The sequence below is a fragment of the Zingiber officinale genome, chromosome 9B (genome assembly GCF_018446385.1).
Source record: "Zingiber officinale cultivar Zhangliang chromosome 9B, Zo_v1.1, whole genome shotgun sequence".
Taxonomy (NCBI): Eukaryota; Viridiplantae; Streptophyta; class Magnoliopsida; order Zingiberales; family Zingiberaceae; genus Zingiber; species Zingiber officinale.
In genome coordinates, this window is record NC_056003.1 from 77,536,194 (window position 1) to 77,558,965 (window position 22,772).

General features: G+C 38.4%; 1 protein-coding gene across 1 annotated transcript; it reads right to left on the reverse strand.

Annotated features, from left to right (window-relative positions):
* Window positions 1-585: 585 nt before the first annotated feature.
* On the reverse strand, window positions 586-2,192 carry LOC122025065 (transcription factor BEE 2-like). The gene is made up of 4 exons (XM_042583823.1): window positions 1,446-2,192; window positions 1,241-1,375; window positions 1,099-1,164; window positions 586-1,018 (listed from the first exon to the last, which is right to left on the reverse strand). Exons 1-4 carry the CDS (start codon window positions 1,614-1,616, stop codon window positions 794-796), a joined length of 597 nt encoding a protein of 198 aa, XP_042439757.1. The 5' UTR covers window positions 1,617-2,192; the 3' UTR covers window positions 586-793.
* Between the last annotated feature and the right edge of the window lie 20,580 nt (window positions 2,193-22,772).

Genomic DNA, 22,772 nt, shown 5'->3' on the forward strand with positions numbered 1-22,772 from the left:
ACTCATAGGCTAGATGAAGGTTCTTGTCTGGAAAAATATTGTTTTGTTTGAATAGTATATCAGTAGTGAAAGTAGGATTATTTTTGTCTAGTTCTCTTTTCAGTTCATTCTCTTTTTAATGGTTTGCTCTTCCATGTAATAAATTGCCTTCATAAATTCCTCTCCTAATGGGTGCACTGTCACACGCTTGTTGTCTCCTCATATCGGTACGGCGGTTAAGACATTGGGTGTTACTATATTAGGTCATGGGATTGAAATCGAACATGCTTTCCACCTGCTTTGGCCATTGCAATAATAGCTAGTAGCCACTTGTGATTTACCTTTTCCGTGTTGGCCTAAGGATGAATTGCTGGGGCGTTGGGGCGAGCAAATCACCTTTGTGTCACACTATCACACACTTGTTCTTTTGCAAGAACATTAAAGAAGATTATGTAGATAACTGTCTGCAAGAACATTAAAGAGACACAAAACAGGAGGAAGAGAGAAGAAACATTTCATGCAGCTTTTGCATAGAATTTTTTCTTGATACAAAAGGACTTTCACTACAAGTGAGGAGATATCGCAAATTTGAAAATACTTTCAATTTTTCAGTTTTCCCCTTCTCTAATTCTGAGTCCTTCCCTCGGTCGGATTCCAGGCCAGGGAAGCCGTTCATACAGGTCTCATCCCAAGCAGAAGACCCAAGAACCTTAGGTTTTTCATATCTAACAAAAGGATTACAGTGAAAATTGAAGATGAAGTTTCATATCAGCATATGAAACAAAAATCTTAAGCTCTTAGGAAAGAGCTCCATTTACATATTTATGTCTTTAACTGATGGTGTAGAGGCAATTACATTGAAGCAGGAGTGCAACTGGATAGGCACCGTGCTGATGGTGTTTCGGAGCCAAGTTATCTGTGGATTCATGGACATGTGCAGACCAGAGAAATCACTAGCAGGTTGTAAGAGCTCCAACTGATCGTTAATGGTTGGCAGGCTAATTCCTTCAATGTTGCTGGAGTTGCAGGATGAATTTAACTGCATCAATCGATCAAGCATGAAAAGTTTCAGCGCTAAAATTAAACAGACCGATTTGTTAGGTGCAAGAACTAAATTACCTCTAGCACTTCACTGCTAATGCAGTGCATTCCAGGATTTGCAGCAGCCAGCTTCAGTGACAGAAACTAAGAAAACACAAGAACAAAACTCATAAAGTCTGCCCACAATCAAGCTTATTTGATATCTGGAGAAAATACACACCTCGATTTGGCTTTGGAGAGACTGCACATAGTTTATGATCTCATCGAGCACGCTGGCTTTTCCCATGATCTCGTTGCAACCGGGCACCAAGCCTTGCAAACACTTCATCCTCTCGTCAATCTTCTCCCTCCTAGCCTGCACACCATCAACACACCCACTGAGTAGCTAAAAGGCAAAGTGAACAGCAAGTGGAACAGTTCGTTACTCTTTCAGCTAAGCTATGACTGTCAGTGGCTTGGCCACGGCGAGCTCGTACACGGATGTAGTCCCTCTTGTCTTTCTTTTCAGTCACGGCTTCTCCTTCTCTCTCTTGCTTCTTTCTCTTCTTCTTGCTACTCTCAGTGCCAGAGGAAGGAGGAATCTGGAGGCACTGCATGGCCTAATTATTTCTTATATTTGTGAGTATCTTCAATCCTCGACGCAGGAATTCTGGAGCTCTTCAAACTTGAAATTGCCCGAACAGGATGAGAGAGTTTAACTACAATATATAGAGAGCTGGATGCTTAACGAGGCGATGGATCAGATTAAGTGACAAAGAAGGTGAGATGAAGAAGGTGTGGTGGAGTAAATGAGAGAAAGGGACATCTCCTTCCCTTTTGCACAGGAAGACACTGTTGCTTTAACCATGAGGAAGCGAAGCTTTGAAAAGATTTAACAGCCCTAATTAATTTGACTGCCCATCCTTGATCTCAATTTGGCACAAGAAAATGTAGTGATCTCAATTTTGGGAATGAGAAGTTCATGAAAAGAAGCTCTCGCTTCTTGATTTTGTGCATTTGCTATCATTCTCTGGCATGTTTATTCGTGTTCTATCCAAGAAAAGAAAATAAGCTTTGAGAGGGACAAATCGCCAATTTGGTTGATCCATTGCGGCTTGATCTCTTGGCTTTTCTTTGTTTATTCTGTGCCATATTGTCATCAAAATTCATACCAAAGAAAAGGAGAGATAATCAACTCAATTATGAAAATTAGCTGAATCTGTACTTATGCATGAACGAGATGAACATGAGTCTCTTTAAGTTGGCAGTTAGACAACAGGGTCTGACAATGGCCTAGAGATCAAATAAGTCTTTTTTTTTTTAAAAAAAAGGAAGAGTTTTAGCAATGAGATGACTAGATTAGCAAGAGCAAAGTAAATTTTCACTGTGGAAACATTTTATACCTCTAAAAGATTCCATGGGGGTGCATGTGTGAAGGAAGAGTCATGAGAGAAAAAAAGAATTTTCTTGTTCGAGTTTTTTTTGGGTGTCTAGAGAACCTTAGACATAGTTTACATCTACTAGAGATGAACAGCAATGAGGGAATTTGCCTATGATCAATCAATCTCCTTCCTCCTAATTTTCATTGTAAATGAGGAAGAAGATGCCGAATTTAAGTTTTTCTTTCATCTCTTGATTCTATCAAGATCACCAAGTCATTAGTGATAAAGTCCAAGTGATCCAATGAAAGTGCATAGTGGAACACAATCCAACCATTGAGCAAGTCACCTCTCTATCAACTGTTTTTCTATCTCAAGGATTAAGATTTTGCTAACAAATATGACTCTTTTTGACGATCAAATTAAGGAGAGAGCGAGCTCGAGGCACATTTGAAACTCGATACCGACCGACCGACATTTTTGATAACTACACCATATACAACGCCAAGAGAACTGTTGGATCTGCTATAAAATTTTAAATGTAAATCTATCGATGGAGAAATACTTACTGAAGCACCATCATTAAGGCAAATTAACATGGCATTCGATCGATATGAAGGACCACACTGGCAGCCACCCATCAATGTGCCCTTCACTTGCATTGTTACTGTCAGAAATGGTGGAGCATTAGCAGCTCATCAGTGATCCACTGCTCTATTCTATTGTGTCTTGATTCATTGACTACAATGGTGCATATATCTAGCAGAAATGTAGAATATATATATACGTGTGTCCTTTCCTCCATGAAGGTCATCCAACAAAGTAAAGGAGAAACGTTACTGTGTGAAGAAGTAGCTCTCGACCCCAGAAATGGTCCTCTTCCATTGTTGGCCGGGTGGGATGGAACTGCGAGCGACTGTTACAGGACGCCCTCATTTTATGAGCTCGACGAAGAGAACAAGCAATGATTGAAGGCAAAGTTGGCTGGCAGCGTATTGTAGAGGTGAGACAAAACAGTTTGGAACAGTACGATCGACTAATGGTGAAACCTGACTCCAAATGATGAAGTCCAATCATTTAGTTTATCTCCAATAACAATAATAAAAAAATAGTTTACAATATATTCAGTGAGTTTTGTTGTTGTTGTTGTTGTTGTTGTTGTGTATGTTTGGATATTACTTTTGGATTTCAACCGTAGAAGAAATTCTTTAGGGAGTTTCGAGCTTTATGTCTAAGTTAAAAGTGAGCTTGTGTTGGCTGTGTCGGCTACGCGGCTCCATGAGGTAAAAGTGTCTCGAAGGGTTGGTGAGTCGATAATGGGTCGCCAGTTTGGAATCAAATTGGTGTCTCGAGTCAGAGGCAGCTAGCTCAACATTTCGTTGAAAGAACATCAGAAGGTTGGCCAAGAGAAGAGTTGGACTGGTGGTGAAATTGCCATGGGTAGATGCTTACTGATGAAGACTTGAAACTAATTCTTCTAGCTAGGAGAGGGAAATAGTTTACCCTATGATCTTTCCGTCTTTCTTTATTAGTTCATGATTGATACAGGTCATAACGAGCAAATTCAGAAGATGACGTAGTAGTTAAAGTCAAAATGGTGTGGCGGTCAAAGATCAAATGGATGAACATTCCATACTTGGTTCTGTTGATCGTCCAACCTCAGAATTCTCGGATCTTGCCCGAGTGACTCCACAGTAGAACATCCAGATAGAGGTCGAATGAACATAAAGGTTCTCTATGAACACCCAACTGAATGAAGTCTGAGCGGACTCAGAGATACTTAACCTTATATATATCTTTTAATATACGGTCGACTGGATAGAGGCCGAACGAATATAAAGGTTCTCTGTAAACACCCGGCCAAGCGAAGCCCAGGCAGGCCTAGAGATACTTAACCTTACATATATATTTTAATATACAGACGACTGGATAGACGTCGAACGAACATAAAGGTTCTCTATGAATACTCGGCCGAATCAAACCCGGACGAGCCCAGAGATACGTAACCTTATATATATATTTTAATATACGGTCGGCCTGATAGAGGTCGAACGAACATAAAGGTTTTCTGTGAACAACCAGCCGAGCGAAACTCGGGTGGGCCCAGAGATACTTAAATTTATATATATCTTTTAATATACGGTCGGCCGGATAGAGGGCGAATGAACATAAAGGTTCTTTGTGAACACCCGGCTGGGTAAAGCCCAGGCAGACCCAAAGATACTTAACCTTATATATATATATATATATATATATATATATATATATATATATATATATATATATATATATATATATATATATATATATATTGGTTGAGAGTGCTAGCGGACTTTAAAGATCTCTTATTTATAAGTAAGATCTTGGACTAAGACCGATCGAACACAAGGCTTCCCTTGTACGCCCGACCGAGTAAAGACCGAGCGAGCTTAAAGATACTTATCCTTAGAAAATTATGCATATCCACTCGGTTAGGCACAGGTTAATTGGGTTTTAGTTAGACCGGGTTTTAGTTACGTAATATCATCTTGTCTCTAAAATAAAGCTCTAACATACATAATCTACCATGTGATTTCTTGAATGAAACTTTGGCACACTGTGGGCACTATATTAGAACAAATCCTTGCAGTATTTAACATATGACAGGGCAGATTGATACAATAGCAAGCACTATGGCTAGCCTTATGGACTAGCCGAGATACAATACAGCCAGCTTTGCGAACCGGTCGAGATATATTTAGCAGACAAACAACTGATAATATTTTAACAGTCTGACATAGTTATCAGGGAATATTCCTTTGGAAACTCCTCCAGAATCTAACTGGTTTCACATTGATGATTCATCTATAATGACATCTCCCTCCAATGACTTCAGAAAAGATTTAAGTTATAAACGACAAAAAAGGTACATCTATAGGTACAAAAATGATTCCTCGGAAGCTTTTCGGGGAACTACCTAGCAAACTCTGACGCATGATGAAACGTCATAGTCATGGACTGTTGGTTGTTACTCGGAATGTCATACCGGTTCCCCTGTACAAAAATTTGTACAAGTCCTGAACCTTTCCTAACAACCTATTGTATTCTTTAGAAATTAAATTAGGAATCGCAAACAAAACTTAACATTATTGATTCCAAATTCAATTTATCTGTTCTTAGAGGTTTAGACTTGGATTACAAACGATGCTTAATATTCTTAATCCAAATCCACCTATGTTACAAATTTGATTAAATATTTATTTCAGAGATCGGCTTCCAGGTTAAACATGGCGAGGCACTAGGCCATTTTGGTTATGGGAGCATCCACCACTTCCTAGACAAAGCCTTTCAACGAAATTCAATATTTAATCTCCTTATAGTAACCCTAGGTTTAACCATTAAGAACAATCGAATCACAAGATCGAAAAAACAAAAGAAACATAAACTCGAATCATAAATTTGAAACCTAGAAACGTTAACCTCTTGTGTTTGGTATTTCAAGATCTAAACAAAAAGATGAACTAGTTATGATGCGGAAACTAATAACTAGTTATACCTTTTGTAGCTTATAAACCTCACGATCTTCTATCATATTTCTCTTCTTATCTCGGACATCATGTGGGCGACAATCTACAGAGACGAGAATCCACCCAAGCTTCCTTCTTCTCCAAGCAAGTTTCGGCCACCAACAATCTTCAAGAGATGAAGAACTTTCGGCCACCAACCAAGCTCCAAGGGATGCTAAGAAATAAAGCCTCCTTTCTCTACTTCTTCACCTCCAAGATACCGGCCACCAAGTGCTCTACAAGGGAAGATGCCGTCAGCCACAATGAAGAAGAGAAAGAGAAGAGGTAGGGCCAACCACCAAGGATGGAGGAGAGGAACAATAGAATAAGTTGTGTGTCTCATGAAGGCACCCTCTCCCCCTCTTTTATATTCCTTGGTGAATCCAAAAAAGAAAAGTTTTATAACAAAAATGAAACTTCCTTTTATTCCTCTATATTGGTCGGCCACCATGTGTTTAATCATACAAGGAAAGATTTTAAACAAAAATTAAAATCTCTCTTTTATAAATCCCTTTTGTGGTTGGCTATAAAAGGAATGTTTTATAAATTAAAATCTCTCTCTTTTAAATCCTTTTATGGATATCTATAAAAGATACGATTTAAAAATAAAACTCCTTTTATATCATGGTTACAAAAAAGAAAGTTTTGTCAAAAAAATTAAAATCTTTCTTTCACATTATAGATAACTACAAATAAGGAAAGATATCTAATCTCTCTTTTAATCTTTTGTAGAAAATCTATAAAAGGAAAGATTTTAAAATTTAAAACTCTCTTTTAAAACCATGTAGATGAAAACATAAAAGGAAAGATTTTATCAAAATTTTATTTTTAATAAAATTTCCCTCTCCTTTCATACTTGGCCGACCCCTTGCTTGGGCACCAAGCAAGGCTTGACCGACCTTAACTCAAGCACCAAGCTTGGCTTGGCCGACCCTTTGCTTGGGCTCTAAGAAAGGATAGGGGCCGACCCCTAGCATGGGCTAAGAGGCTTGGCTTTGGGTGGATATAAGCTTCATATAAGAGGCTACAATAGGGATCGAGAGGAGGAATTGGTTATAGTCTCTCGATGAACTTGAGCTTCCTGTGTTCGCCCCGAACACCCAACTCAAGTTCATCAATAATAACTCATACCACTAAAGAGCTATTATTGAACTACCACACCAATCCCAAATTATATTTTGGGCTCCTTCTTATCATGAGTGTGTTAGTCTCCCTGTGTTTAAGAAATAGAATGCCCACTAATTAAATGAGTTACTGACAACTCACTTAATTAATATCTAGCTCCAAGAGTAGTACCACTCAACTTCATCATCATGTCGGACTAAGTCCACCTGCAGGGTTTACATGACAATCCTTATGAGCTCCTCTTGGGGACATCATCAACCTATATTCCTAGGACACAGTTTCCTTCTATAATTAACAACACACACTATAAATAATATTATTTCTCAACTTATCGGGCCTATTGATTTATCGAACTAAATCGCACCCTTTGATAAATTAAAGAAATAAATACTAAATATATGCGCTTGTTATTATATCAGGATTAAGAGCACACACTTCCATAATAACAAAGGTCTTGTTCTTTTATGCAGTCAGTATAAAAAGAAACTACCTTAAATGATCCTGCTCAATACACTCTAAGTGTACTAGTGTAATTTTATAGTTAAGATAAACTAATACCAAATTACACTACGACCATTCCAATGGTTTGTCCATTTCCATTTTGGTCGTGAGCTACTATTTATAATTTATAAGGAACTGATAACATGATCTTCTATGTGTGACACCACACACAATGTTATCTACAATATAAATTAATTGAACAACTACACTTAGCATATAAATGTAAACATTTGACCAATGTGATTCTTTATTACAAAATAAATGTTTACAAAAAGCTAGGCTTTTAGTATAAACTCTAATAATCTCCCACTTATACTAAAAGACTATGCTGTCTCATAAACGCTGCCATACATCTAATTCTCATTCCTTCAACATGACGATCGAAAGCTTTCGCCAGAAGGGCCTTAGTGAAAGGATCTTCCAGGTTATCTGCTGATGCAATCTTGGCGACAACAACTTCTCCTCACTTTACGATGTCTCGTATCAGGTGGTACTTGCGCTCTATGTGTTTACTCACCTTATGAGCTCGTGGTTCCTTTTAGTTTGCTACTGCACCGCTATTATCACAATAAATTATGATGATTTTGGGCAAACCAGGAATTACATCTAAGTCCATTAGGAAGTTCCTAAGCCATACAGCTTCTCTGGTTGCCTCAGAGGTTGCCACATACTCAGCTTCCATGGTTGAGTCTGAAACACATTTCTGCTTAACACTCCTCCATGCTATGGCTCCACCTCCTAAAGTAAACACATAGCCCGATGTAGACTTACTATTGTCCCTATCTGATTGGAAGTCAGAATCTGTGTAACCCACAGGGAGCAAATCATCTTCTTGGTAAACCAGCATATAATCTCTAGTCTTTCTCAGGTACTTTAATATATGCTTTACGGCAGTCCAATGTTCCTGTCCTGGATTACTTTGATATCTGCTAACCATGCCCACGACAAAACAGATATCCGGTCTCGTGCACAACATAGCATACATTAGGCTTCCTACAGTTGAAGCATAAGGAACTGCCTTCATCTCTTCTATCTCTTTTGATGTCTTCGGAGACATCTCTTTAGATAAAGTTACTCCATGCCTAAAGGGTAGAAAATCTTTCTTGGAGTCTTGCATGCTAAAATGAGCTAGGATCGTATTGATATATGAAGCTTGAGATAAGCACAACATTCTTTTCTTGTGATCCCTTATTACTTTGATCCTGAGAATATATGCACATTCTCCCAAGTCCTTCATATCGAATTGCTTGGACAACTATACCCTTACTTCCGATAACACTTTGATATTGTTTCCAACTAACAAAATGTCATCTACGTATAGTACAAAAAATACTACCACGTTTCCATCACACTTCTTGTATACGCAAGACTCATCCGGACACTGAATAAATCCATATGACTGAATTACTTCATTAAACCGGATATTCCAAGACCTTGAAGCTTGCTTCAGTCCATAAATAGACCGATTGAGCTTACATACTAGATGCTCTTTGCCCTTTGTAATAAACCCTTCTGGTTGCTTTATATGGATGTTTTCTTCAAGACTTCCGTTAAGGAAAGCTGTTTGGACATCCATTTGCCAAACCTCATAATCCATATGAGCAGCAATACATAAGAGTATCCGGATAGACTTAAGCATAGCTACTAGCGAAAAGGTTTCCTCATAATCGATTCCCTCTTTCTAAGTATACCCCTTCGCAACAAGCCTTGCTTTGAAGGTTTCCACCTTCCCGTCTGTCCTTCTTTTCCTTTTGTAGATCTATTTATATCCAATAGTTTTTACACTATTTGATGGTTCTACTAGCTCTCAGACTTTGTTAGAATACATAGATTCTATCTCTGAATTCATTGCTCTTTGCCAAGATGCTGCATCTTTATCTTGGAGTGCTTCGTCATTGATGTGCGTAGATCATATACTCTTTTATGCATGTTTTTACGTACATTTACATACTTTGAGCATGCTTGATCTATGCATTTTTATACTTTCAGCTTTCCTTTTAGCATATTTACTCTTTTGGTTCGGAGATATGCTTTTTGTGCATTTTCTGTACACAGGAGTCGAAATTGGTGAAGATTATGCGTCCTCGGACAAGCTTGGAAGGAATTGAAGGGAGAGAGCATCAGGCCGTGTACCACACACGACCGTGTAGTTTTAACAGGAAGGGAAGAGGACATGGCCGTGTGAATCTCACACGACCGTGTCTTGATTTGAAGAAATTAGAGCAGATGCCTTACATGGCCGTGTAGATCTACACGGCCGTGTGAGGTTTCCAGAGGCCAAGCAGTGGTCGTGTGCACCACACGGCCGTGTAGCATTTCCAGAGAACAGAAGGGTCTTGGCCGTGTGAGTCACACGGCCGTACAGCTTTGGCAGAGAAGGAACTGGACATGGCCGTGTGAATCTCACACGACCGTGTCATGGGGCCGTGTGGCGCCCGATTTCCTCCTCTATTTAAACCCTCCTTCATGAATTGAAAGGGGATCTCTTCCCCTTTGGGAGAAGGCAAGATTTGGTGGTATCCTCCCATTCTTGGGAGGATTTCTGGGTGATTCGAGGGGAGTTCTTCGACTCCGGAGCGAGGATTGGATCCGAAGACGAGGCTTCTTCGTAGATAAGTTTTCTCTTTCCCCCTTTTCTTGGTTTCTTGGATTGGGGATTTAAGAAATGCTTGTAATCTTTATTTCTTCGGGTATTCTTCCTCGATTCATGGAGTAGATCTTGTATTCTAGGATTAAGGGAGTATTTTTATGATGGATTGATGTAATCTCTTATGGATTTGCCAATTTCTTGTTTCAATGACATTGTCTTGCTTGTATCAATTAGATCTTGAATGATTAATGGTGATTTGTGCTTAATTCTCATTCTTGATTGATTGTTTGGATTTCTTGTGGACTTAGTAAAGATAAACTCTCACTCGATCATCCGAGGGATCCACGTGACAGGTGCAAGCCCGTGTAAGGACGTTTGAGAGATAATCTTGAAGAGGAAATAGGAATATTCAAGAGAGTAGGATGGATCTTGTGATTAGTTTCTTGTATCTTGATAGATTAATAAGTTGTGGGCTTCTATGTTGATATCCAAGGAAGGCATAGTAATAGGTGCGCTTCTGTGTAAGGACAACGTAGGTTCACGTCTAATTGATCATATTTAGATACATTTCTCAGTCCTTAGCCGGTTATCTATTGCAAGAGAGAACCGACAACTTTCTACAAGTGTTTGGCAATTGAGGGATAAGAATTGGTGAACCATTTACATTCAAGAAATCTTATAAAGAAACCGAAACTCCTAGAATCTCCCCTTATCATAACCCAAAACACTAAACTCTTGTTTGTTGATCTTTAATATTAGATTTGTTTACCTTCACTTTGCATTTGAAACAATTGGATAGTTGTTTAGCTAATTCGCATTGAGGTATTTCTAGTGCTTATTCCAGTCCCTGTGGATACGATAATCTTTTATATTACTTGCGACATTTCCGTACATTTGCGGAGCGTAACAGTCATATGTTTGAGGATCAGGTTCATGTTTATCTAGGATCAAGTCCGGCGACTCTCCCAAAAACATGAATATTTCAGGTTGCCTAACAACCCTCCCACTACGACGAGGTACTGTCTGTTGTTGTGTATCATTTGTGATACGTGTTGCAGTTTCTTGTGATATTTTGTCTTGTACTGTTGGTACTAAAGTAGGCATGCCCTCTCTCATTTCTTCTAAAATAATTTCACTCATGGGCTTATGGTTCATTACATAATCTTCCTCTAAAAATCGAGCATTGGTGCTAACAATGATCTTCTGATTTTTAGGATTATAAAATAAACCATCTTTCATTCCCTTAGGATATCCTACAAATAGACAAACTTCTGTACGTGATTTCAACTTGTCAATTGTTAGAGTGTATACTAAAAGCCTAGCCTTTTGTAAACATTTTATTGTGAAATAAAGAATCACATTAATCAAATGTCACTGAATAAAGTTAAGCTAGAGTGAAGAAGCCAAAGGGCAAGTGCTTCATCTGCAAGCAGACTGGACATTGGATGGCAGACTGTCCTCGTAGGAATCAGAACAATAAAGGTATATCTTATTCTCTAGTAGTTGAAACATGTTTAGCGGTGTTATCTACCAACACCTGATGTGTAGATACATGAGCCACTGATCATGTCTGTAATAAATTACAGGGGTTCCAGGAAACCTGTCGACTATATGAAGGAGAGATAACTGTCTACATGGGAAATGCTCAAAGGTGACGGCTGTTGCAGTGGGAGACGTCTACTTATCATTTTGAGAAATTGTCTTTATGTACCAACTTTTAGGAAGAATTTAATTTCAGTTTCTAAATTGTTTGTGGATGGATATTCTGTTTCTTTTGATGACAAAGTAGTTATCAAGAAGAATAGGGTTATTATCTGTTCTGGTACATTAGTAGGCAATTTGTATACTTTAAATCTAATTTTTCCCATAAAGCAACAAATAGAAATTAATAACACATCTTCTAATTCTAATAGGAGAAAGGAACCTTCGGAAATGAACCAAACATATCTTTGACATCTAAGGTTTGACCATATTAACTTGAGTAGGATTCAAAGGCTCATAGCCGATGGACTCTTGGGTTCATTAGTGTTGGAAAACTTTCCAACTTGCGAATCTTGCTTGGAAGGTAAAATGACCAAGAGACCTTTTAAGGCCAAGGGGTATAAAGCCAAAGATGCATTAGAACTGGTTCATTCTGATTTGTGTGGTCCTATGTCTATCCAGGCAAGAGGTGGTTATGAATATTTTGTCTCTTTTATAGATGATTATTTGAGATACGGATACATTTACTTGATGCGCCGCAAGTCTGAATGCTTTGATAAGTTCAAATAGTACAAGGCTGATGCGGAGAAACGTTATAGTAAAAGTATCAAGACACTACGGTCTGATCATGGTGGTGAATACCTCTTTGGAGAGTTTAGGAATTACTTATCAGAGGCTGGGATTTAATCCCAATTGTCTGCACCTGGTACACCCCAACAGAACGGTGTGGCAGAACGAAGGAATAGAACAATTATGGAAATGGTTAGATCGATGATGAGTTATTCAGAATTACCAAATTCATTTTGGGGATATGCCTTGGAAACAATAACGCACATTCTGTTAGTTAGAGCCCTAGAGCCAATCATTTGATGATTGTATGGACTCATGTATATCATATTCTTGTATATTAATAAAGGCATTTGTTTGGTTATTATACTTATTTATATTAGTGCCAAATAGACTAAGTATAATAGCGTCCTTGAGTAGAAGGTTCTTACCTATATCAATCGATTGGTTGAATCGATAGTGAGATGATATAGGGAACACTACTCTAAATCATTCCTAGTCGAGTATTAACATTTAGGGACAATGTTAATACAATAAGACTAGCATGTAGGTTAGCTCGATGACTTGATCTCACAAGTCATGGATATAGAGATATCAAGCTGACACATGGGTATGCATTAGAGAATGTATACTGAATCACCCGCCATGAGATAGTATCATGGATCGTTATATGAGTGTCATATACTTTCTCATGTGGCTATTAGTATGACTATTAGTCCTTAGACCTGAAGTCACCATGGATCCCTACATAAGGAGTTATGTACTTTGGTTTCGTCAAACGTCACCCGTAACTGGGTGGACTATAAAGGCGATTACTGGTTATATAACGAATTATGTAGAGGGATGTGAGTGATGTAGATGGGATCTATCCCTCCCATATGACGGGAGCGACATCGGTATTCTTGATAGAGTGAGACCACTAAGTGCATGGCCATGCCCAAATGAGTCAACATTAGATGTTGAGCTCATTTGATCGAGTGAGTCTACTTGGAGTTCAAGATTTAGATTGATTAGAGGATGACACGGTCTATGCCTCATATTGATCAATCTAGATGTCTAGGATAGAAGGACACTTGTCATTATTTTGTGAGGAGTCACAATTGGTAGTCACAAGGTGATGTCGGATCTCGACATTCTTGTAACTTGGGTAGTAATGATGTGTTGCTAGATACCGCTCATTACTTATGCTCCTAAATGGGTTTAGGGCATTGCCAACGTTACAAGAACCTATAGGGTCACACACTTAGGACAATTAGATGGAGATTAGGTTCATATGATGAACCAAGAGGATTAGATTCATTTGATGAATCAAATTGGATTAAGAGTAATCCTAATTGAGCTAACTTGAGTTCGACTCAAGTTGATTCATGTGTTCAATGAGTCTAATTTAGATTTTGACTCATTGAATCAATTTAATTTAATGAATTAGATTCATTATATTAAGTTGGCTCGAATCAAATGGTTAGATTAGATCAACCATGGTAGAGATTGGTTCAAGTTTGACTTGACTTGAGAAGGAAGACCAAAGGTCAATTTTGACTTGACCTTTTGCCACCTCATTGGTGAGTTGGCATTAGGTGGACCAATAATGATGTTCCACATCATCATGGTGTGCTACCTCATGGAAGTTACAAAGATATTTTCTTATTAACTTCACATTAATTGCATTTAATGGGGAGTTACACTTGATGAGAAGTGGCCGGCCACTTTTGAATTGGAATTGATTTTTCAATCATTTTCATTCAAGTGTGGTGAATCTTCCTCCTTCTTCCTCTCAAGCTCTCCCTCTCCCTCTCCTCCTTGCTTGGCCGAATCTCACCAAGGTGCTAGCACACCTTTGTGTGAGGTTTTCTCCACCTACGTGTCCGTGTGGATACTTCTAGAGGACCGACGCTTGACGGTCTAGAGATCCGGCAACTCCTTGGACGAGCGGGTAAGCGAAAGGCACGCTTCGAAGGTATAACCCTTATCTAGTGTAGATCTAAAGGTTTTACAAACTCGTACAAGAAAAGGTTTTTCGAAAAGTTTTTGTTTACGAATCTTTGCACGGATCTACGGCTTTGGGTGACTCGGGGTTTCCGCGACGCGAAAAAGCGATTTTCGCGGCCCGAAGAACCCAACACATTCTAAACTTGGTACCTTCTAAATCAGTACCTTCTACTCCCACAGAATTATGGAATGGGCGTAAGCCTAGTCTAAGACACATTCAGATTTGGGGTAGTCCAACACATATGCTGAAGGGAGACACTGACAAGTTGGAATCACGAATAGAAGTTTGTTTGTTTGTAGGATATCCCAAAGGAATGAAAAGTGGTTTATTTTATAATCCTAAAAATCAGAAGATCATTGTTAGCACCAATTCTCAATTTTTAGAGGAAGATTATATAATGGACCACAAACCCATGAGTAAAATTGTTCTAGAAGAAATACGAGAAGACACGCCTTCTTTAGTACCAACAGTACAAGATGAAATATCATAAGAAACTGCAACACGTATCACAAATGATACACAATAACAGACAGTGCCTCGTCGTAGTGGGAGGGTTGTGAGGCAACCTGAGAGATTCATGTTTTTGGGAGAGTCATCGGACTTGGTCCCAGGTAAACATGAACCCCCGGACATATGACGAAGCACTCCAAGATTAAGATGCAGTATCTTGGCAAAAAGCGATGAACTCTGAAATAGAATCTATGTATTCTAATAAAGTCTGGGAGCTTGTGGAACCACCAAATGGTGTAAAAGTCGTTGGATGCAAGTGGATCTACAAAAGGAAAAGAGGGACAGATGGAAAGGTGGAAACCTTCAAAGCAAGGCTTGTTGCGAAAGGGTACACTCAGAAAGAGGGAATCAATTATGAGGAAATTTTTTTGCCAGTAGCCATGCTCAAGTCTATCTGGATACTCTTATCAATTGCCGCTCATATGGATTATGAGGTTTAGCAAATGAATATCAAGACAACTTTCCTTAACGAAAGTCTAGAAGAGAACATCCATATGAAGCAACCAGAGGGGTTCATTGAAAAAGACAAAGAGCATCTAGTGTGCAAGTTATGGACTGAAGCAAGCTTCAAGGTCTTGGAACATCCAGTTTAATGAAGTAATCCAGTCATATGGATTTATTCAGTGTCCGGATGAGTCTTGTGTATGCAAGAAGTGTGATGGAAACGTAGTAGTATTTCTTGTACTATACGTAGATGACATTTTGTTAGTTGGAAACAATATCAAAGTGTTGTCGGAAGTAAGGGTATGGTTGTCCAAACAATTCGATATGAAGGGCTTAGGAGAATGCGTACATATTCTTGGGATCAAAGTAATAAGGGATCGTAAGAAAAAGATGCTGTGCTTGTCCTAAGCTTCATATATTGATACAATCCTTGCTCATTTTAGCATGCAAGACTCCAAGAAAGGTTTTCTACCTTTTAGACATAGAGTAGCTTTATGTTGGATCGAGAAGCGCTAGAGGGGGGGGGGTGAATAGCGCTCGTGGCTATTTCGTTCGATTATCGAAAAACTATCGGAGTTAAAACGTGCAGCGGAATAAGCGGAAATAAAATAAAGAGACAACACAAAGAGACAGTCGATTTTACTTCATTCGGAGCCTAAGTCGACTCCTACTCGAAGGCCCGTGATCCTTGATCGCTTCCAGTGGGCAACAACTATAAGCTCGTTAAAAGATTACAATTATGAGTACAAATAAAAGCTATCAAAAATTATACCGACAACAAGAAATGCTAATTCTGAAGCTTCGGGTCGTCGGACACTTGTAGTAGCACTTCGGAGCGTCTTTTGGAGCAGCGTGTTGATGAAAGATCACTTAGAATTCGTTGTATATTGAAGCTGCACCTCAACCCTACTTTTATATGCGGTTCCGGGCGCCTGGATCCCTTCCGGGCGCCTGGAGTGTGACGTGGCCAACCAACCAGGATGCTCCACGTGGCGAAGTCGCGCAGGTGATAGAATTTGGTCCGGCGCCGGACTGTTCGGCGCCGGACCTCAGCGCCGGATCCATCCGGCGCCGGACAGGGTTCCTCACCTGCAAACAAAGGTTAGTCCGAGCAAAATACCTGCAAGACAATGTTAGAATATGATAAAACATAGTAATAATAATTGACGTCTTCAGACTGTCTGACTTTGGATTTCCTTCGGAAGCCCTAGGTCGACCCGACGCCTCTTGTTCCCCGGGGAAAGCGTCCTCACCTACTCCACTCGGAGATTTACTTGTTGCCAGTCCGGTCCTGACTTTTGCTCAGCACTCGATGCTTCCGGACTTTCTGCTGGACATCCGCTTCCCCGGCTAGTCCAGTCTTTCACCTGGTTCGCGACACCAGGACTTTTCACCTAGGGTTATCACCCCCTAGGACTTTTGCCTGAAGCCATCAACCTGCCAAGACTTTACGCATAGGGTTACCACCCCCTATGACCTAGGGTTACCGCCTCCTAGGGTTTTCCCTTTGCCTAACCGCAGCGAGGACTTTCCTGAAATCCTCAAGTAGACTTGTTAGACTAAAAAACATCTTAACTTTGAATTCTTTGCCGTTATCAAAACACGAGTTCGATCGTCGGATGCTTCCCGCACCAACAATCTCCCCCTTTTTGATTATGGCAACACAAATTCAAAGTTAAGTAAACAAGCGAATAGATAGTCATTTTAAACACAGGCAAAATTTGCTAAGTATAGTTGAACAAGGTAACTAAAGTAAATTTTGCCCTTTATACTCCCCCATAACTTTGGCTCCCCCTTAACTTTTGCTCCCCCTTAATTTTTAACTTGAATTTTATGTTTACATTTTTGCTACTCTCCCCCTTTGCCATAACTCAAAAAATGGGCAATGTATAAAGAGTTGTACATGATTAAAGTTAGCAATATTCAACAGAGTTTGAAAGTTAAGGTCAATTGGAATTTAAGTTTTTAGGACCAGATTATTCATTTAAGTTCAGTTGGTCCTTAAGTCCAAGCACAAGTCATGTTTAGGTATCAGAGCCATAGAGAACAAAACATTCTTGAAAAAGAAATTGAGTATCTTTTGCCAACTGTCTAACCTTTAGTTACTTGCTGATTGTCTATAGGACAATAGCTTTTACTAGGTTAGTCAAGTTAAGTTATTTAGATCCAGATAGACTTGACTAGAGCTGGAGAACTTTAACTTGATTAATGTTTATTGCATATTTAATGCCCAGACTCATATTGATGCACAGATATAAGCATTCTTGAGTCCAGGCTATACCCTATGCATCTCACGCCATTCTATGTTTTTCAATCACAATCAAGGTAAACCTAGGTGTTTTGTGAGATGCTCTGGCTTAATTTTAGGGGAACATGATATCTAGGGGGAAATCCTAGACTAAACCCAACTTTTGAAAGTCTAGTAAAATTGGAGTTTTGAAAACTGTTTTGCCTAGAAGTTATAAAAAAATGTGACTAAAAGACTAATTTATTAGATATAGTCAATCAAGCCTGAAGTGAAACGTTCCATTAGACTAAAAAGTCGACATAGATAAAAGAGTCATAATAGAGCTGCTACAAGCTGTACTAGAGTCATAATAGAGCAACAGTAGGAGCTACTGAGATGGTGAGGGAGGTGGTCCGGAACCCAGCGACCGGAGTAGTGTCAGGATCTCAGTGTGACGAGCCTGATCGTCCTCTCGTAGATCTCGGCGCAAGTCGGAGAGCTCCTGTCGTACGTCTCGTCGTAAGTCGGAGACCTCCTGTCGAACCTCTCGTCGAAGATCGGAGACCTCTCGTCGCATGGATTGATGAAACTCGAAGTTCTCATGCTGGAGACTCGACATAGCCCTCTCTAGTCCGGAAACTCGATCAGCGAGAGTGCGGGGAGCTGGATGTGGTGCTCGAGGTGGTGGTGGGGCAGGAGCAGCATCCTCAGGAAATAGTGCCAACATGAACTCATCATGCTCTGCCTCCTCCGCCTGCTGGTGCTGTGCCCCCCTACGCCAGGACATGGTACCCTCATCGTCTATATGGATATTTGCTAGGGAAAAGTTCCTAGCTCCTATGATGTCAAACTCGGTCATGTAGCGGATGTCACCTTTGGTGACATCAATGTGTAATGAGGACATGTAAGCTGTCAGAATATGACAATAAGGCATATGTACTCGTCTGCTGGTCACGTATCCAGCTGCATAAATGATAGTGGAAAAGATGTGAAGACTGATGTCTATGTCTAACCTCTGACACAGGGCATAGAGCAGGAAGGAGTGAAATGGACGCATCACCGCAATGTCATGAGTGGGTAGCGGTAGAATACAAAGTACTAGAACCCTATAAAGGGCGTAGTCCTGAATTCTAAGGTTAAGTGACCTAAACTGGGTCTCAGTGGGATCACGTTGGTCCTCAAAGAAGAACGAATAGATCGTATCGAGGGTAATATGTGAGTAGGGATCTCCAAAAGGTAGCTCCCTAGGAGGATAGCATAGAAAGGTGCACGGTGACTCTCGTAATCCTAGAAACTCACGAATGGTGGTGGGAGATAATGTGATATCCGTGCCAGCTGCCCTAGTGGTATAGGAGTAGTCGTCTACTTTCACTAGGTTGTTGTAAAATTCGGCACATAAACTTATGTTTACTGCGCTGGTGCACTCAACTAGGTTTCGCAGTCTATAGTGGTTTATAGTCTCGGAGACTGGAATACAAGAGCGTAAAAAGAACGATCTGTCTATACATTTGGTTCTAATGGCCATGTAATTTGTTGACATAAACTTAATCCTAAGTTCGTCGGTGGGAAACCTAGGGTCAATGCTAGGGGTAGAGGGCCCAGCACCAGATTTAGTACGCTTCCTAAATTTGAAACTAATATTATACTAAGGAAGAAGAAAAGACAAAAAAAATTATAAAAATGAATTTTAGGAGGGGATAGAAATTTTACCGAGGAGCCATTGTTAGAAATTTTAGAACTGACGACCTCGGTTGAGTCACGACTTCGTATCAACCACGGAAAAAATTTTAATTTTGAAAGTCTTCGCAGGGAAGCTAAGAAGAAGCTTAAGGAAGACTTGGGTGCAAGGGTAGGGGGCGCCTCCTGCCCCCTATAGCGCCCGGGATCGCTGCGGGCGCCCGGGGTCTGAATACCGGGGGCGCCTGCCCCCGGTTTTTGACCTTGGTATTTATATAATTATTATTTTTATTATTATTATTAATGTTTTTAATTTTCAATTTTTAATTTAATTTCGAATTTTAAATTTTGAAATAATTTTGAAATTTAAGTTTAAAATAATTTTGAAATAATTTAAGTTTAAAATAATTTTGAGATTTAAGTTTTAAAATAAGTTTGAAATTTAAGTTCAAAATAATTTTTAAATTTAAGTTTTGAAATTTAAGTTTTAAAATAATTTTGAAATTTAAGTTTTGAAATTTAAGTTTAAAATAATTTTGAAATTTAAGTTTTGAAATTTAAGTTTTAAAATAATTTTGAAATTTAAGTTTGAAATAATTTTGAAATTTAAGTTTGAAATAATTTTGAAATTTAAGTTTAAAATAATTTTGAAATTTAAGTTTGAAATAATTTTGAAATTTAAGTTTTGAAATTTAAGTTTTAAAATTTAAGTTTTAAAATAATTTTGAAATTTAAGTTTTGAAATTTAAGTTTTAAAATTTAAGTTTTAAAATAATTTTGAAATTTAAGTTTAAAATAATTTTGAAATTTAAGTTTGAAATAATTTTGAAATTTAAGTTTAAAATAATTTTGAAATTTAAGTTTTAAAATAATTTTGAAATTTAAGTTTAAAATATTTTTGAAATTTAAGTTTAAAATATTTTTGAAATTTAAGTTTTGAAATTTAAGTTTTAAAATAATTTTGAAATTTAATGTTTAAAATAATTTTGAAATTTAAGTTTGAAATAATTTTGAAATTTAAGTTTAAAATAATTTTGAAATTTAAGTTTAAAATAATTTTGAAATTTAAGTTTAAAATAATTTTGAAATTTAAGTTTTGAAATTTAAGTTTTAAAATAATTTTGAAATTTAATGTTTAAAATAATTTTGAAATTTAAGTTTAAAATAATTTTGAAATTTAAGTTTGAAATTTAAGTTTAAAATAATTTTAAAATTTAAGTTTAAAATAATTTTAAAATTTAAGTTTAAAATAATTTTGAAATTTAAGTTTTAAAATAATTTAAGTTTTTTTTTTTTAATTACTTAGTCATCTCACCCGATCTAAATTCTCAATCAGGGAGTCCTATAACTTTTTGTGAGATGAATTGAGGTTCAATTTAATGGTTTTGTTTAGTCTTGTGTTAGATTCAGGTTTAACTTTGGATTCAACAAGTAAGCATTCTTTGGATAAACTTCTGGGTTATGGTGAGTCACAAGGAGCTCATTAAAGTAACCATGCCTTCGAGGTTTTCCAAATAGTCCTACCCATTGAACTTAATACTAAAACTTGGTCTAACTAGTTAGGATCCATTTAAGGGTAGCTTCGGTCAGTTTCACTTGGCCAAATGCACCAGGTCGAAGCCATATCTTCCTAGACATGCGATGCCCAAGTTTCCCTAACGTACTATCATCCAAAAACTTCACCAGTACTGTGGTTCAAGTTAAACTTATCCCGTTTTAATCTAACCTTAACTACCCTGCCGGGTAATCTATTCTTGTTTTACCCATTCCGGGTAAATTAGGTTCAGTTACCCTGTCGGGTAGTTTAGTTGGAGGTGCCAGCTAGTTTGGACCCTCCATCTATTTATGATTTGTTTAATTTTGAATTTGTAATTTAATTTTGAATTTTTAATTTAATTTCGAATTATGAATTTGATTTTTAATTTAAAATTTTTAATTTAATTTCGAATTTTAAATTTTGAATTTGATTTTTAAATTTTTAATTTTTAATTTAATTTCGAATTTTAAATTACGATCGTTTTCATTTTAGCTTTCCCTGGATCACGGCCTCGATATGGTCTGTCGAGGTAGTATATTTGATACTTCGGAACCCAGTATTGGCCAAGTCCAATTTGATTTATCAATTTGGACTTGGGGACCCATGCTTGGACTGATTTACTACTTTGTTTGTTTATTAAGGATAAATAAGATTTATATTTCTTTTTATATCCTAGCCCAGTTCTATTGTAGACGGCTCTTTGTGTCCCAAGAATTAGATCCAAATTCTTGGAGCCCAGAGAGAACTTTTCTAAAGTAATTTTTAAATCATTTAACTGATTTTTCAGATTTGAATTTTCTTTCTCAAGTTGTTGTACTTGAGTTGAATCTTCAGTTAAAGATTTTGAGTTAGTTACTCCTTTAAGAATGGTTACTTCTTTTAAAAGTGACTTAATTTTCAAATTTGACTTGGCTAATTTGTGAAGTAAATAATTGACTAAATTATTAAGCCTAGGAATACTTACAGCGGAGTCTGGCCCTTCGGAAACGGATGCGGATCCGTGGCTTTGCTCGGAGTCGGCTTCTGACTCGCTCTCGGATTCGCTGATCTGGTCCAGGGCCATCAATGCGAGTAAACTTGTTTGGTCGAGTTCGTCATCTTCGTCCTCCGAAGAAGATTCGTCCCAGGTTGCCTTTAGTGCCTTCTTTCTTCTTTGCTTTTGGCCTCCTTTTGGTTGGGACAGTTGGCCTTGATATGCCCTTTCTGGTTGCACCCGTAACATGTGACTTCGAACTTTACCTTTGAGTTTTGTTGGGCCTCCCTGGATTGGACTGCCTTCTTTAGATCTTTCTTGTTGAAGCCCTTCTTCTTCTTGTAGAGCTTCTTTACAAGATTCACAAGTTCGCTGGTCAGTTCATCTTCTGAATCTTCTGAGTCAGGTTCATCTTCTGATTCTGATTCAATTTTTCGCCGTCCTCTTGATTCCCGTGTTCGATTCGTTCCTGCAACCAAAGCAATCCCTTTCTCGGATGACTGTGCATTAGTTTGTTCATGGAGTTCGAATTCACTAAATAATTCGTCTAATTTCAAGGAGGACAAATCCTTAGAGACTTTATAGGCATCTACCATTGATGCCGATAGTGTACTCCTAGGGAATGAGTTAAGGGCATACCTTATTATATCTCTGTTTTCTACCTTCTGCCCGATTCCATGTAGAGAATTCAGGATATCTTGAATTCAGGCGTGTAAAGAGCTTGCCGTCTCGCCTTCCTGCATTTTCAAATTGTATAGTTTATTTAGTAACAAATCACGCTTACTTACCTTGGTTTCCGAGGTGCCCTTGTGTAGTTCGATCAGTTTCTCCCATAGTTCCTTTGCGGAGGAGAATGGACCGACTCTGTTGAGCTCTTCTTTGGTAAGACCGCACTGGATTGTGCAGGTGGCTTTGGCGTCGGCTTCCACCTTTTTGATAAATGCTGGCTCCCAGTTCTCACAGGATGTAGGCTTATCGTCTGTACCAGTTGGTAGTTGCAGTCCTGT